The sequence below is a fragment of the Nannospalax galili genome, unplaced genomic scaffold (assembly GCF_000622305.1).
Source record: "Nannospalax galili isolate Female #2095 unplaced genomic scaffold, S.galili_v1.0 scaffold500, whole genome shotgun sequence".
Lineage (NCBI taxonomy): Eukaryota > Metazoa > Chordata > Mammalia > Rodentia > Spalacidae > Nannospalax > Nannospalax galili.
The window spans coordinates 1,772,064-1,784,863 of record NW_008347292.1 but is presented as its reverse complement, the minus strand read 5'-3'; the positions used below and the strand labels follow the sequence as shown (position 1 = coordinate 1,784,863).

Sequence of the window (12,800 nt, the reverse complement as noted above, 5' to 3'; positions counted from 1 at the left end):
AGAGTCAGGATGCCATGTTAATATAGATGGGTAGTTAGAAAGAGAAGGGCAGCAAGCAGAGCCTTTAGAGGATGTCAGTGGTGAACAGGGAGGCAGACAAGGAATGGTCAGAGGAGGGCCAGGAACTGCAGGGTCATGTGAATAACAAGAAGATAGTGTTTAAAGATAACATGAGAGTAGAGGTTTCAAGAAATAAGGTGTCTGAACTTAGTGCTGCATAGGAGAAGGACAAAATGTTGACCTTTGAGGAATTTCAGAGTGGTGGAAGGGTTCATCACGTGGAAGACCCTGAAGAGAGAGAAGACTGTGGTACTGTGGGACTGTAACACATAGTCCTCAGTCACCTCAAGAATCCCTGTTGAAAGAAATTCACTCCTCAAATTGACTGGCATTATGTAACAAAATGCCAGTGTATTATTAATACCTGTAGGTTTAAAATGTACTTATTTCTTTGTTGCAGCCCCAGAATATTATTTTTACAAACCATTTGGCAATAATATTTTGATGCCCTCTGATTCTACTATTTTCAAAATTTCACTTATCCCTCTCTGGGATTTATTTCTAGGTCATTGATTTAGATTCCAAAGCTGATGTTTTCTCCAAGCTTATTTTATGCCTACTAGAGTTTAAATTCAAACATTTTCCAGCCATAGCAACTGAAATAGCTTCAGACATTTTTTCATTTTTCACATCTACCTTATTTTTTCCTCGGTTGATTATATCTTTTCAAAAAAAAACAAAACAAAACAAAACAGATTGATGGTAGCTGAGATAGTAGCCTGTACCAACAACATTGCTTTTTAGAACTGATTGAGAAGTGCGCTTTGGCCTTGTACTGATTCTTGGAGACATCTTTTAGTCCTGAGAGGAGCCATCCAAGGCAGAAAAAGAAAAACACATTAGTGCTAGTTTCTCGGACCTCAGTTCTCTTCCTTTATTGTATGACCTTGGGGAGGTCAACCTGAGTTTCTCGACTTGTGAACTGAGAAAACTGTATCAGAGGTCAATTGAGTTTCTTTCAAATACATTATAAAGCTCAGAATCTATAACTCTACCACTTTGTTCTTTTGTTTACTAATAGAACCTGTCACATTACAAGATTCCACATTTAGAGTTGTGGTTGGGATCCTCCTCACATGTGCCCCTCTCTCTGTTCCCTAGAGGTACTGCAGGACCTATGCCTGGGACACTGGGACAGAACAGCCTCGCCTCTCCTTTGATTTGGTTGGTTTTCTCATCCTTCTAACCTTGTAGCTTAGTTTGAGGCACAGACTGGTGTCATCCACACCCAGCACCTCCAGTATAGGTCAGGTATTCAGTAAATATTCAATGATAGCTTAAAGGGCTATATTGTATTATTGTTTGCCTTGATAGTTGTCCACATCAACTAAACATTAGCCTCCAATAGCTTTGTAACTTGGAAATCCAGGGCCCACTCCTCTTCTTTGGAATTTGAGTTTCTAGAAAAGGTCCTATGCATCTGTATTTTTAAATATACATACAGATCATGCTTATGTGAGAAGCATTAACTACCCTCTGGGAGTTCTAAAAAACCCCAAATACATTTTCTGTCATTTTGTTTCCAAGCTGTTAGGGCCATTTCTGGCAGAAATTAGATATACTCGAAATGTTTATATATAAATGAATCTGACTTTTGAGTAAAGTAATAAATAATAAATGAGAGTAAAATGCCCTTCTATTTGCAGATATGACACTTTGGATCTTTAAAGATGAATTCATATTATCCATATAAATACATATTAATAAATGAAGTAAATTATTAAAATACCCAAACCACTGGTTCTGGTAAAACTCACTGTTTGGTACCTAATAATTGTGGTTAGAACTACTTCACTATTTTTTTCTTTTCTTTTCTTTTTGTAAATGTTTTATTGAATTTTTGTGTACTTCATGCAGAACATCTCAATCTATCTTAATCATCTTTACTCCCCACTGGCACCCTCCCATACCCCCCCAACTGGAATTCATACATTCTGTCATTTGTGTTAAGCCTATGCTTCTTTTGCACTAGATAGAGACTTTACAGAGTACCACAACTGGTCACACACAGACATTGTCTGTGAATTGCCCAAGCCTAAGTGGCACATCTACATTGCAACCTCTACACCTAAGGCTAATGGAACATAGAACAAGTGGTAAAGAGGACACTTATGAATCAATTTTCATTAATGAAGCTCCCTCATACAACAGAAGGCCAGGAACACAAAAGGTCACAATAGACAGTAAGAGTCTACAGAATGTAGGTCCCTGGACAAATCTCTTATATTAAACTTCACCCACTCAGGGCTCAGAGACCATTGCGGAAGAGGGGGCAGAAAGATTGTAAAAGCCAGGGAGGAGGCGACTGGACTGACCATATATAAATAGAATCAATCCTACAGGCTCCTGGGACTCCTCATACGAACCTACAGCAATGGTGTCAGCATACACGAGACACATGCAAACTCAAGCAGACAAAAAAACAGCATCTTACTGGGGAAATGGGCGGCAGACCCCAATCTTACCTGAAGAAATATTAGCAGCTGATTACTGCTAGGTGAAGAAGAGCTGATCTTAAAGTGAGGAACTCTAGATAGACTGACTAGACCTCAATAGGTGTACTTGTACTGGGGAATATCTGGGATACCTCATTATTTTACCTAATTGCTACAATTTTATGACAAGTTATTTGCTTTCATTATCACCACCTTACCATCGACCTTATTTTAAAACTGTTTCTTAAAAATTAAAACTGGAGCTGGAGAGATGGCTCAGCAGTTAAGAGCACTGGTTGTTCTTACAGAAGACCTGGGTTCAAATCCCAGCACCCACATGGCAGCTAACTGTCCGTAACTCAAGTTCCAGGGGATCTGACAGCCTCTTCTGTCCTCACAGGCATTGCATGACAACAGGTGCATTTACACACATGCAGGCATAATACTCATACACATAGAATAAAAATAATAAAATATTTTAAAAATTCCAACTGGACTGGAGAGATGGCTTGGTGATTAAGAGAATTGGCTGCTTTTGCAGAGGACCAGTGTTTGATTCCCAGCATCCACATGGCAGCTAACAACCAGGGGAATCTGATGCCCTCTTCTGCTCTCCATGGGCATTACATGACAGAGGTGCACTTACATACATGCAGGTAATACACTCATACACATAAAAAATTAAAATAATAAAAAAGGAAGCACCACCACTTCTTTTTTACTCATGTAATTCTAGTATTTTAAACTAGAGATGAGGAGGCAAAGTGGTAGAAAAAGTAGAATGTACATTACTTCTGTGTTGTTTCCCACCCACAATATGTACGTTGTATTTCTGTGCTATGGAGGATGAAATTAAGAGAATTATTTTTAATTAAGAAAATTATGAGTTTAAAATATAAGAAATTATGAGTTTAGAGTATAAAACCTTATCATTGATACCAACCATATTGGCCTGTGTCTTATTTATTGCTGAATATCAAGGTACCTTGACACTTAGCTAATGAAAACAGTGAACATTTAATATCTCTCCTATGTCTGGGAAAATCTGAGCATGGCTGAGCTGGGCCATCCTGGTGAATATGAGTCTCCACTTGAGACACTGATCACTTGAGGGCTTGCCTGAGACTGGAACATTGACTTCTGCAATAGCTCTCTCAGGTGCAAGGCATGTTGGTGCCTGTTTTCTTATGGCATGGCCTTCTCATCAGGGTGCTTGAGTGTCTTCAAGACATGGCAAGTGGCTCCCACAAAGCAAGTGATCCAGGAGAAGGGGAAGCTTGTAGGAAGCCCCAGGGCCCACACTTGAGAGATGGTGGTTAGCCTCCCTCTTAAGGAGGAACAGTAAAGAATTTACAGACATATTGTAGATCTACCACAGCCTCTGATGTAAAACACCACTTGGGTTTAGTTTCCTCTTGAATTTTTTTTTTTTTTTTTTTTTTCTTTTCGGTCTTTTTGAGATGGTTTCTCTGTAGCCCCAGCTGGCCTGGAACTCGCTACGTAGACCAGGTTGGCCATGAACTCACAGAGATCTGCCTGCCTCTGCCTCCCAAGTGCTGGGATTAAAGGTGTGAGCTACAGTAGCAGGCCTTAGTTTAGTTTCTTATCCACAAATAGATGTCAGAGTTTTAGGTTTTCATTTTATTATTTCTGGTGTCTGCCTCCTTTTTATTCTTTTGCATATGATGATAAGATACAGTGGTTTAAAAACAGTGACATGTTGGAATCAAAATATGTCATTTTGTCTCTGCATTCCAGACTACAGACTTTTCCTATCCAGACCACAATTCAGTACTCATCTTCTTTGAGAAACCTTAATGGAGATGAAACAAAACCTTAAGAAACCTGCCTAATACCCAAAATAGCCTGTGAGCACTGATCACATGGCATTCAGGAACAGTTACAAAAGCAGGTGCCAGGGAGGTGAATCTTTCCAGGAAGCATCTTAAGTTAGAGCTTCTCCAGAAATAGAACTAGGGACCATCAGGTATTTCATTGTTGATATAAAATATAAACTTTCAAGACAATAAGAGAAAGACCAGGTCACTAACAGCTGAGAGCCCACATGGGAGGGAAGGTTTCCTTTCTCCCAGATACAAAAGAAATATTGAATGTTTCTTGTTTTCATTAAGTGTCAGGGCACCTTGTTATTCAGCACACATACACACAGGCACACGTGCGTACGTACACACACACACACACACACATACACACACACACACACACACACGCGTGCACAAAGACATTTTTAGGTAAGCCAGGCATCAGCCATTGACTTTGTACATGGTTTTTGTAATTTTGAATTGGTTCTTTTGATTCTTCCCTGTTGTTTCCAATCCAGTCAGCCGTCAGCCTTTCCTACTTCGTGCAACATGATAATAACACATTCCCTGGCAGTTGGTACAGGTTTTGGTCTATATCTGCCTGCACTGCTAGACTGGGAGTGCCTAAAGGGTGAAATTCTAGGTGGGCAAGGCAGCGCCTAGCCCTTGATTGATCTTCATAATTTGTTGAATTTGACATTTTTTAAAAATATTTATTATTATTTTAATTTTATGTGTATGTGTGTATTGCCTGCATGTAGGTAAGTGCACCCATGTTGACATTTTTATAAGTAAATAGCATTATCTTTTTCTCTATAAGAAAGCTGACATTCAGATGACTAGATAACTTGACTACAGCCCCACAGCGATTTAAGTTATTTGCGTGTTTTGGATTCAAAGCAAGGTCTGTATTTGCTCCTTCAACTCAGTAGCTGTTACGAAGACTAGGAAGGAACCATGCAGATCTCATCTGGGGGAAGTTGCATAAGAGGTATTTCTAGCTTTGCTAGAATGAAGCACTATAGTTTAAGAGACAGTATGAAGGAAGTCTGCTGATTGAATAAAAGGGCCCTGAAAATAAGCTGACTCTTGCAAACCATATATCTTAAAGATTGGATTCCAGTCTTAGATTGGTATCTTTTAAAAGAACTCCTACAACTCAACAGTAGAAAAACAAATATCCCAACTTGAAAATGGGCAAAGGATCCAAATAGGCATTTCTCCAAAAAGGACATAAAAATTGCCAACAGGTATGTGAAACTTATTTCCTTAATCGTCAGCTCCGAGCAAATCAGAGCTACCTCATGGCCATTGGGATGGCTGTTAACAAGAAGTGGAATCTCAACTGATAGTGAGAGCATTCAGAGAAGGAAACCCTGGACATGATTGGTGGGAATGTAGATTGTGCAGCCATGATGGACATTTCTAAAGAAATTAAAAGCAGGGCATATACTTAAGGGAATTGGGGTCATTACCTCATGAAGAGATCTGCACACCCATGTTCACTGCAACATTATTCACAGTGGCCAAGATGTTAGAAACAGCTCATATACCCACTGATGGAGAAAGAATAAAGGAACTGTGGCATACGTTCACCTAAGGACTATTACTCAGTCCTAAGTAAGGAAGTCCTACCATTTGACACCACATGGATGAACCTGAAGGACAATACACTAGGTAAACTAAGACAGTTACAAAAAAGAAACTATTGGGCTGGAGAGATGGCTCAGCAGCTAAGAACACTGGTTGTTCTTGCAGAAGACCCGGATTCAAGTCCCAGCACCCACATGGCAGCTAACAACTGTCTGTAACTCCAGTTCCAGGGGATCTGACAGCCTCTTTTGTCCTCCACGAGCATTGCACGACATGGGTGCACTTACCTACACGCACTTACCTACACATTAAAAAAAAAAAAACTATTGTGTGATCTCACATATGGAATCTAACAAAACTTTAAAAGTCAAATAAACAGAGCAGATAAAACTGTGGTTATAAGAAGTGGGGGTAGGGTGAGCTAGGAAATTGGAAGATGAAAATCAGAACATACAAAACAACAGGAATGTAACATGAACAAGTCTAGAAACCTGAGGGTACAGCGCAAGGACTGTGGGTAGTCATTCTGTATTGGGGTAGCTGCTCAATAAGCAGATGTAAGTGCTATGGTCAGGAAAACAAAAGTGTGCATGAGATGACACGTATGTTCATTTTGTGCTCTACTTCATGATGTATGTCTTAAATATATACAAAATTTATTTAAAGCAAAGTATACATGGGCCTATTTTTTCAACTACAGAAGAATTTCTGGTGTTACCTAATGTTCTTTGTTCTCTAAATGACATGCTAAAAATTCTTCACACTTAAGATGCCAAGGAAAAACCCCTTTTTCTTTTTCACTTTTCCAAGGATGCTACTCTGACTGATACAGGTATAAACCTATTTACATAAGAAGTAAGAGCTCAGTGAATGAGACTGTGCCAGACCCCAGGGCCAAACTACTAACATCCTATAATCACCTCAGAGGTCTTATGGCAAAAGTATAGGTCCTAAAATGGGGGAAGATGAGATGTATCCAAATGACACTTTATGTCCAAATCTACAGGACTGGAAACTAAAAGTGTGGTAGAGACACAGAGAGGCTGAGGTGGGCTTCTAGACCTTTGGCCAGTGTGTCTGAATCTGTGGTGGCTCCATTCAGTGTGACAGGAGACATCAAATTGAGCTTTGTGTTTAAGTATGTAAAGCACTTGTGGGACAGCCAGGGAAAGTGTTCTCTCTAGAAATGGATGCTGAAGTTGGAAATTTCCTAAAAGAAGAGTTCTCTCTAGGAGGTAACCTGGGTCTTAGGCAGGTGAGATGGTTTGGATATGAAATACCTTCCCAGAAGGCTCATGTATTGGAGACTTGTTACATGGCTGGTAGATACAGTCGTTGGGAGGTGATTGGATCACGGGAGCTCTGATTTAAAGCAATCGATTAGTTGATGAGTTCATAATTGAATGGACCATTGAGAAGTAGAACCTAGTTTAAGGATAGGTCACTATGGGTGTGACTTTGAAGGCTATCTTGTCTGTATTCCTTCCGCTCTCTCCTGCTTCTTGGCAGGAGAGCTGAGCGGTTTTGCTGCATCATGCCCTCCCTACCTTGATGTTGTACATCACTATGTTCTAGAAGCAATGGACCCAGGCAGCCTTGGACTGAAACCTCCTTTTGAACTGTTTGTGTTGGGTATTTGTCACAGTGATGAAAAGTCTGACTAACACAGCATGTGTCTGAGAGGGTCAAATTACGGATGGTTGATATGAAAGGGGCTGGTTGCTGTAGGCAGTCCTTCCTGGCTACCAGGCCACTTTGTTGGGATTCTCTGATACTGTTTTTATATCTCTAGGTCATGAATGAGGAGGGAGCAAAGGGACCTCTTGCTGGTAGATAGAAGAAAGCCCTCCTGTTGTCCTGCAGGGTGAGGGTCCTCATGTTGATGACTCCTTTAAGCTGTTCCATGGAACTTGATTCTACTGGTGATGTTTTGGCAATCTTAATGCCTGCTTTAAAAAAATTGTGTATATCTGTTTCTCAGTTCATTCATATTTTAATAAATAACCACAAATTCTTGCTTTATTTTCTTGGGAAGTTATCCCTACTAAAAACTATAGCTTGGCATTTACGTGTGTGTTGCTATAGATGGTTGTCATGAAACCTCCTTGATTAGCCATTATTATCTGATCTGAATTACTTTAAATGTATTCTGTCTCTGTTATCTTTATCCCAATATGTAATACATTTAGTGTTTCTTATGTTTTTTCTGATAGCTTATTCTTTTGTGCTAATCTGAGAGCATAATTAAGATGTCTGACTTCAGTTCTTCCTCACAAATATTGCCTAACTCTTTTGTCTTTAATTAGCTGAAATAATTCCTGTATAAACAAATAGCAATTGCAGACTGTGCTACTTGCATTCTTTTCTTGTGAGAATTTAAGTGCATTCCTTGTTTGTTAGATTCGTCTTTTAAGAGAAAAACTAGATGTGGCATATTTTGTCATTTTGTATGATGCTGGCAGAAAACAAATGCTAACTTTTATATTTTCATTCTCATTACACCTTTTATTAAATTCATATTAGGGTCCAGTGTGGCAGGAAGACAAGCTGACTTGAAGATCTCAGCCTGCATCTTCTTCATGATGTGACTTTAAATAAATTGTCTAAGTGCATTTCTGTACCTGGGTTCCTGGGTATAAAATGAAGATGACAGGCTGAGTGCAGCAGCCCATGTCTGTAGTCTCAGCTACTGGCAAGGCTGAGGCTGGAGGATTGCTTGAGCACAGGAAACTGGGACCAGCCTGAGCAGTATAGCAAGTCTCCATGTTTTAAAAAAGGTAATGGTAATATTTGCATCATGGGATTATAGGCATTGTGCAAATTATGTGCTTAACATGTTGCTTGGCACACAGTAAATGCTCATCAAATCCTTTCTTAACCAGTTCACCAGATTAAAGGAAGCTTGCCAAGGCGTTCCAAAAGACACCCACAGTATACTGAGCTCTCGTAACTGGCTTCTTGTACCATTTCTTGTGGTATTTATACATGGTATAGAACAAGGCATGTTGATCAGTAGACTGGCTCACATAGACAAAGACTTTGGTGTAGATCAAAATACCAGAGAATAAATGTCTGCTTATATTTTAAGTTTACAATTAAATACTTCACTTGTGTGTGTTTTAGACTTGGAAGCAGACTCTGGGATAGAGATGAAGCCCTTGTTCTCCTGTTGCTCTGGCATTGGATGTCAGCTGCCCCCTAGGGGAGGGAGCATAGCCTCCAGCTGGTACAAGGTGACTGCCTTTGGCTGAGGGCAGATCTGAGGGCATGCTGGGGAGGCAGTGAACCAGCAGCAGATGACTCTTCTAGCTTCTGGGGTATCTAGGGCACAACACAACCTCTGTAAGGAGCTGGGTCAACTTTTTTGTGTATTTCCCTTATCAACAGACTTATTTTTTTAATTATTTTTATTATTTTCATTTTATGTGTATGAGTGTATTGCCTATATGTATGTGTATATGTATGTATGTATGTAAGTGCACCCATGTCATGCAGTGCTGTGGAGGTCAGAAGAAGGTGTCGGATTCCCCTGAAACTGGAGTTAAGGATGGTTTGTAGCCACCATGTGGGTGCTGGGAATCGAACCCAGGTCCTCTGCAAGAGCAGTCAGTGCTCTTAACCACTGAGCCACCTCTCCAGCCCCAACAGACTTATTTTTTTTTATGTATATGAGTGTTATGCCTGCATGTATGTAAATGCACCCATATCGTGCAATGTCTGCAGAGGACAGAAGAGGGCATTGGATCCCCTGGAGCTGGAATTATAGACAGTTGTTAGCCGCCATGTGGGTGCTGGGACTCAAACCCAGGTCCTCTTCAAGAACAACCAGTGCTCTTAACCACTGAGCCATCTTTCCAGCCCTCATCAACAGACTTTTAAAAATTAACAGTTGACTCTTAGTGTGCAGATGACTTCTGACATAGCATTTTCAATGTTTATATATAGTCTTCTGAAGGTATCATTGTGTTTAATCGTCTTCACATGCAACAGTTGATCTGTTTGTGATACAGCAAGATTGTGTTCCCACCAACCCTACAACTTATTCACAACAATAAATGTTTACTGTGTCTGAAGCTCAATTAATGATAGAGCTTTCTCTACTCTAAACACTTCCCAGTATATACTTAAAGATTGTGGGAGTAAGCTCAGGTTTTTCTTCTTGAATTGCATGTGATGATATACTTTGGTAAACTCTCCATTTTTGTGCTAAAGGTCTTCTTCCTCTCATGCCCTAGGCCTGTAGTTGTCTGACTGCATGCTCTTCACTTTTCCATCTGCACAAGTAAGTGACCACCCCTAGATCTCTTAATTAGCCTTTCCCTGTAGTCTAACATCTCTTGATCACTGTGTTCAGCCTGTCACTTTGAACAATAGCTCATCTCCAGGACACCCAAATTCATTTTTAGGTAGACTCTTCCAAGTCTTAGAGCAGGAGCCTTATATGGTTGCATTTGTTTATTGTAAAATGCAAATATACTTTCCATTTCTTTAGCTTGCTTTGCTTCAGACTAAATACCAAAGGGGAAGCCTGAGTCCCTTTGCAAGTGTGACCAAAAACAACCACGATTATTCTGATAATTCTAGTGTGGTCCTTGAGCATTTTAGCATGTGCTGACCTTTTAGCAGAGATACTGTTGTCTCATTTTTGCTTAGTCCTTCATTTAGCCCAATTTTGTTGTTTCCTTGGTTTCAAATTTTCTTGAACTGGGAATTGAAGCCTTTCATTGGTCTGTGATCTTGTACTTTCTGGAAGCTCATACATGCAATCGTGGAACAAATAACACAGCTGGAAGAAATCTTTCCTGAACAAAACCCAAGTGGGGCATTTGGGTGTGAGCCAAGATTTCAGAAGCTACAGAGGGAGATGTAAAAGGTCTGCCTATATTCCAAGTCTTACAAATTATTTCTGTCCAAATAAGAATGTCCTTCAGTCAACTATCCAATAGAGAGTAGGGACTTCTGCACATTTAATTGTCTGATCATAAAATAAAGTGTTTACTGTAACCCTCCCTGGTCTCTACCTCAAGTTAATCTCTATATTATAACTGCATTATATTAGGTGGAGGAACAAGGTGACTTAGCAGACTAAGTGATAGATTGATGTTCTGAGGCTGTTAAGTTTAAACTAGGTCTCCCACTAAACTGCTCTGTCCACCTAGGCAAGATATGGAGCATCTCACTTCCTGAGGCTAGTTTTTCCATCCCAAGTTAAAAGTTAAACAGATTCAGATATTAGAATTGCAACCCCTGCTCGTTTCTTAGTGCCATTTTCTTGGAATATTCTTTTTCATCCTTTGACCTTAATTCTAATATCTGACAAAATAGACTTCAAAGTAAAACTAATCAGAAGAGATAAAGCAGGTTCATTTCATTCTGATCAAAGGAAAAGTTAACCAAGAAGATATTACAATTCGTAATATACATGCACCAAATTCTGGTGCACCCAAATTCATAAAAACAACACCACAGGACTTTGAGACACAGATTGACCCCACCTCAGTAATAGTAGGGGACTTCAGTACCCCCACTGTCTCCATTAGACAGGTCAACTGGACAAAGAATAAACAGAGAGATGTCTGAATTAAATGATACCATACATCAAATGGACCCAAGAGACATCTTTTGATTATTCCACCCAAACACCAAAGAATACACTTCTTACTCAGCACCTCATGGAACTTTTTCAAAACATGACCACATACTGGGCCACAAAACAAACTTCAACAAATACAAAAATATTGAAATAATTCCATGCATTCTACCAAACCACAAAGCAATAAAGCTCAAAATGCACACTGGACGAAGCCCTAGTCACTACATGAACTTGTGACGATTGAACGACACACTCCTAAACAATGAGTGGGTCACAGGAGAAATTTAAGAAAGAAATAAAAGAATTCCTGGAATTCAATGAAAAGGATACTACAACACAAATACAACACAACACAACCTCTGGAACACATTAAAAGCAGTCCTCAGAGGGAAGTTTATAGCTCTAAGTGCCTATATTAAAAAATTGGAAAGAACACAAGTAAATGACCTAACACTGCAACTCAAGGCACTTGCAAAGCAACAACAACTGAAACCCAAATCCAACAGACAAGAAGAAATAACAAAAATCAGAGCAGAAATGAATGAAATAGAAACAAAGAAAACAATACAAAGAATTGATGAATCCAAGAGCTGGTTCTTTGAAAAGATAAACAAGATTGAAAGACCACTAGCCCAGTTAACCAAAAGAAAGCAAATCCAAATCAACAAAATCAGAGATGAAAGGGGAAATATCACAACAGAAGACACCCAAAAGATCCAAACCATTGTAAGGGAATATTTTAAAAACCTATACACTACTAAATCTGAAAGTCTAAAAGAAACAGATAGATACCTGAAATCATGGGAACCTCCAAAGTTAAACCAAGAAGAGATGAACAGTTTGAACAGACCCATAACATATAAGGAAATTGAAACAATAATACAAAACCTCCCAACTGAAAAATGCCCCAGACCAGATGGATTTACAGCAGAATTCTACCAGACATTTAAAGAAGATCTGCATCCAAAACCAATACTGCTCAAATTATTCAAAAAGATAGAAATGGAGGGAGAACTCCAAAATTCCTTCTATGAAACCAGTATCACTCTCATACCAAAGCCTGGTAAAGATACAACCAAAAAAGAAAACTATAGACCCATATCCTTAATGAACATGGATGCAAAAATTCTCAACAAGATACTTGCAAACTTCATACAGACACACATCAAAAACATCATTTACCATGATCAAGTTGGCTTTATCCCAGAGATGCAGGGATGGTTCAATATATGTAAGTCAATAAATGTCATAAATCATATAAATGGAATAACAGACAAGAACCACATGTCATCTCAA

General features: G+C 39.3%; 1 protein-coding gene across 5 annotated transcripts in view; it reads left to right on the top strand.

The window, feature by feature from the left end:
* Nucleotides 1-12,800, top strand: part of Efcab11 (EF-hand calcium binding domain 11) — a 205,976-nt gene that overhangs the window by 118,179 nt on the left and 74,997 nt on the right. Inside the window, exon 6 of one of the 5 annotated variants that reach the window (XM_029568633.1) lies at nucleotides 7,704-7,874. The exons of the other annotated variants lie outside the window; for them this stretch is intronic. Within the exon in view, the coding sequence (XP_029424493.1) occupies nucleotides 7,704-7,710 (7 nt within the window). The 3' untranslated portion in view covers nucleotides 7,711-7,874. Of the gene's footprint in view, nucleotides 1-7,703; nucleotides 7,875-12,800 lie in introns of those variants that run through there. 5 annotated transcript variants of the gene reach the window in all.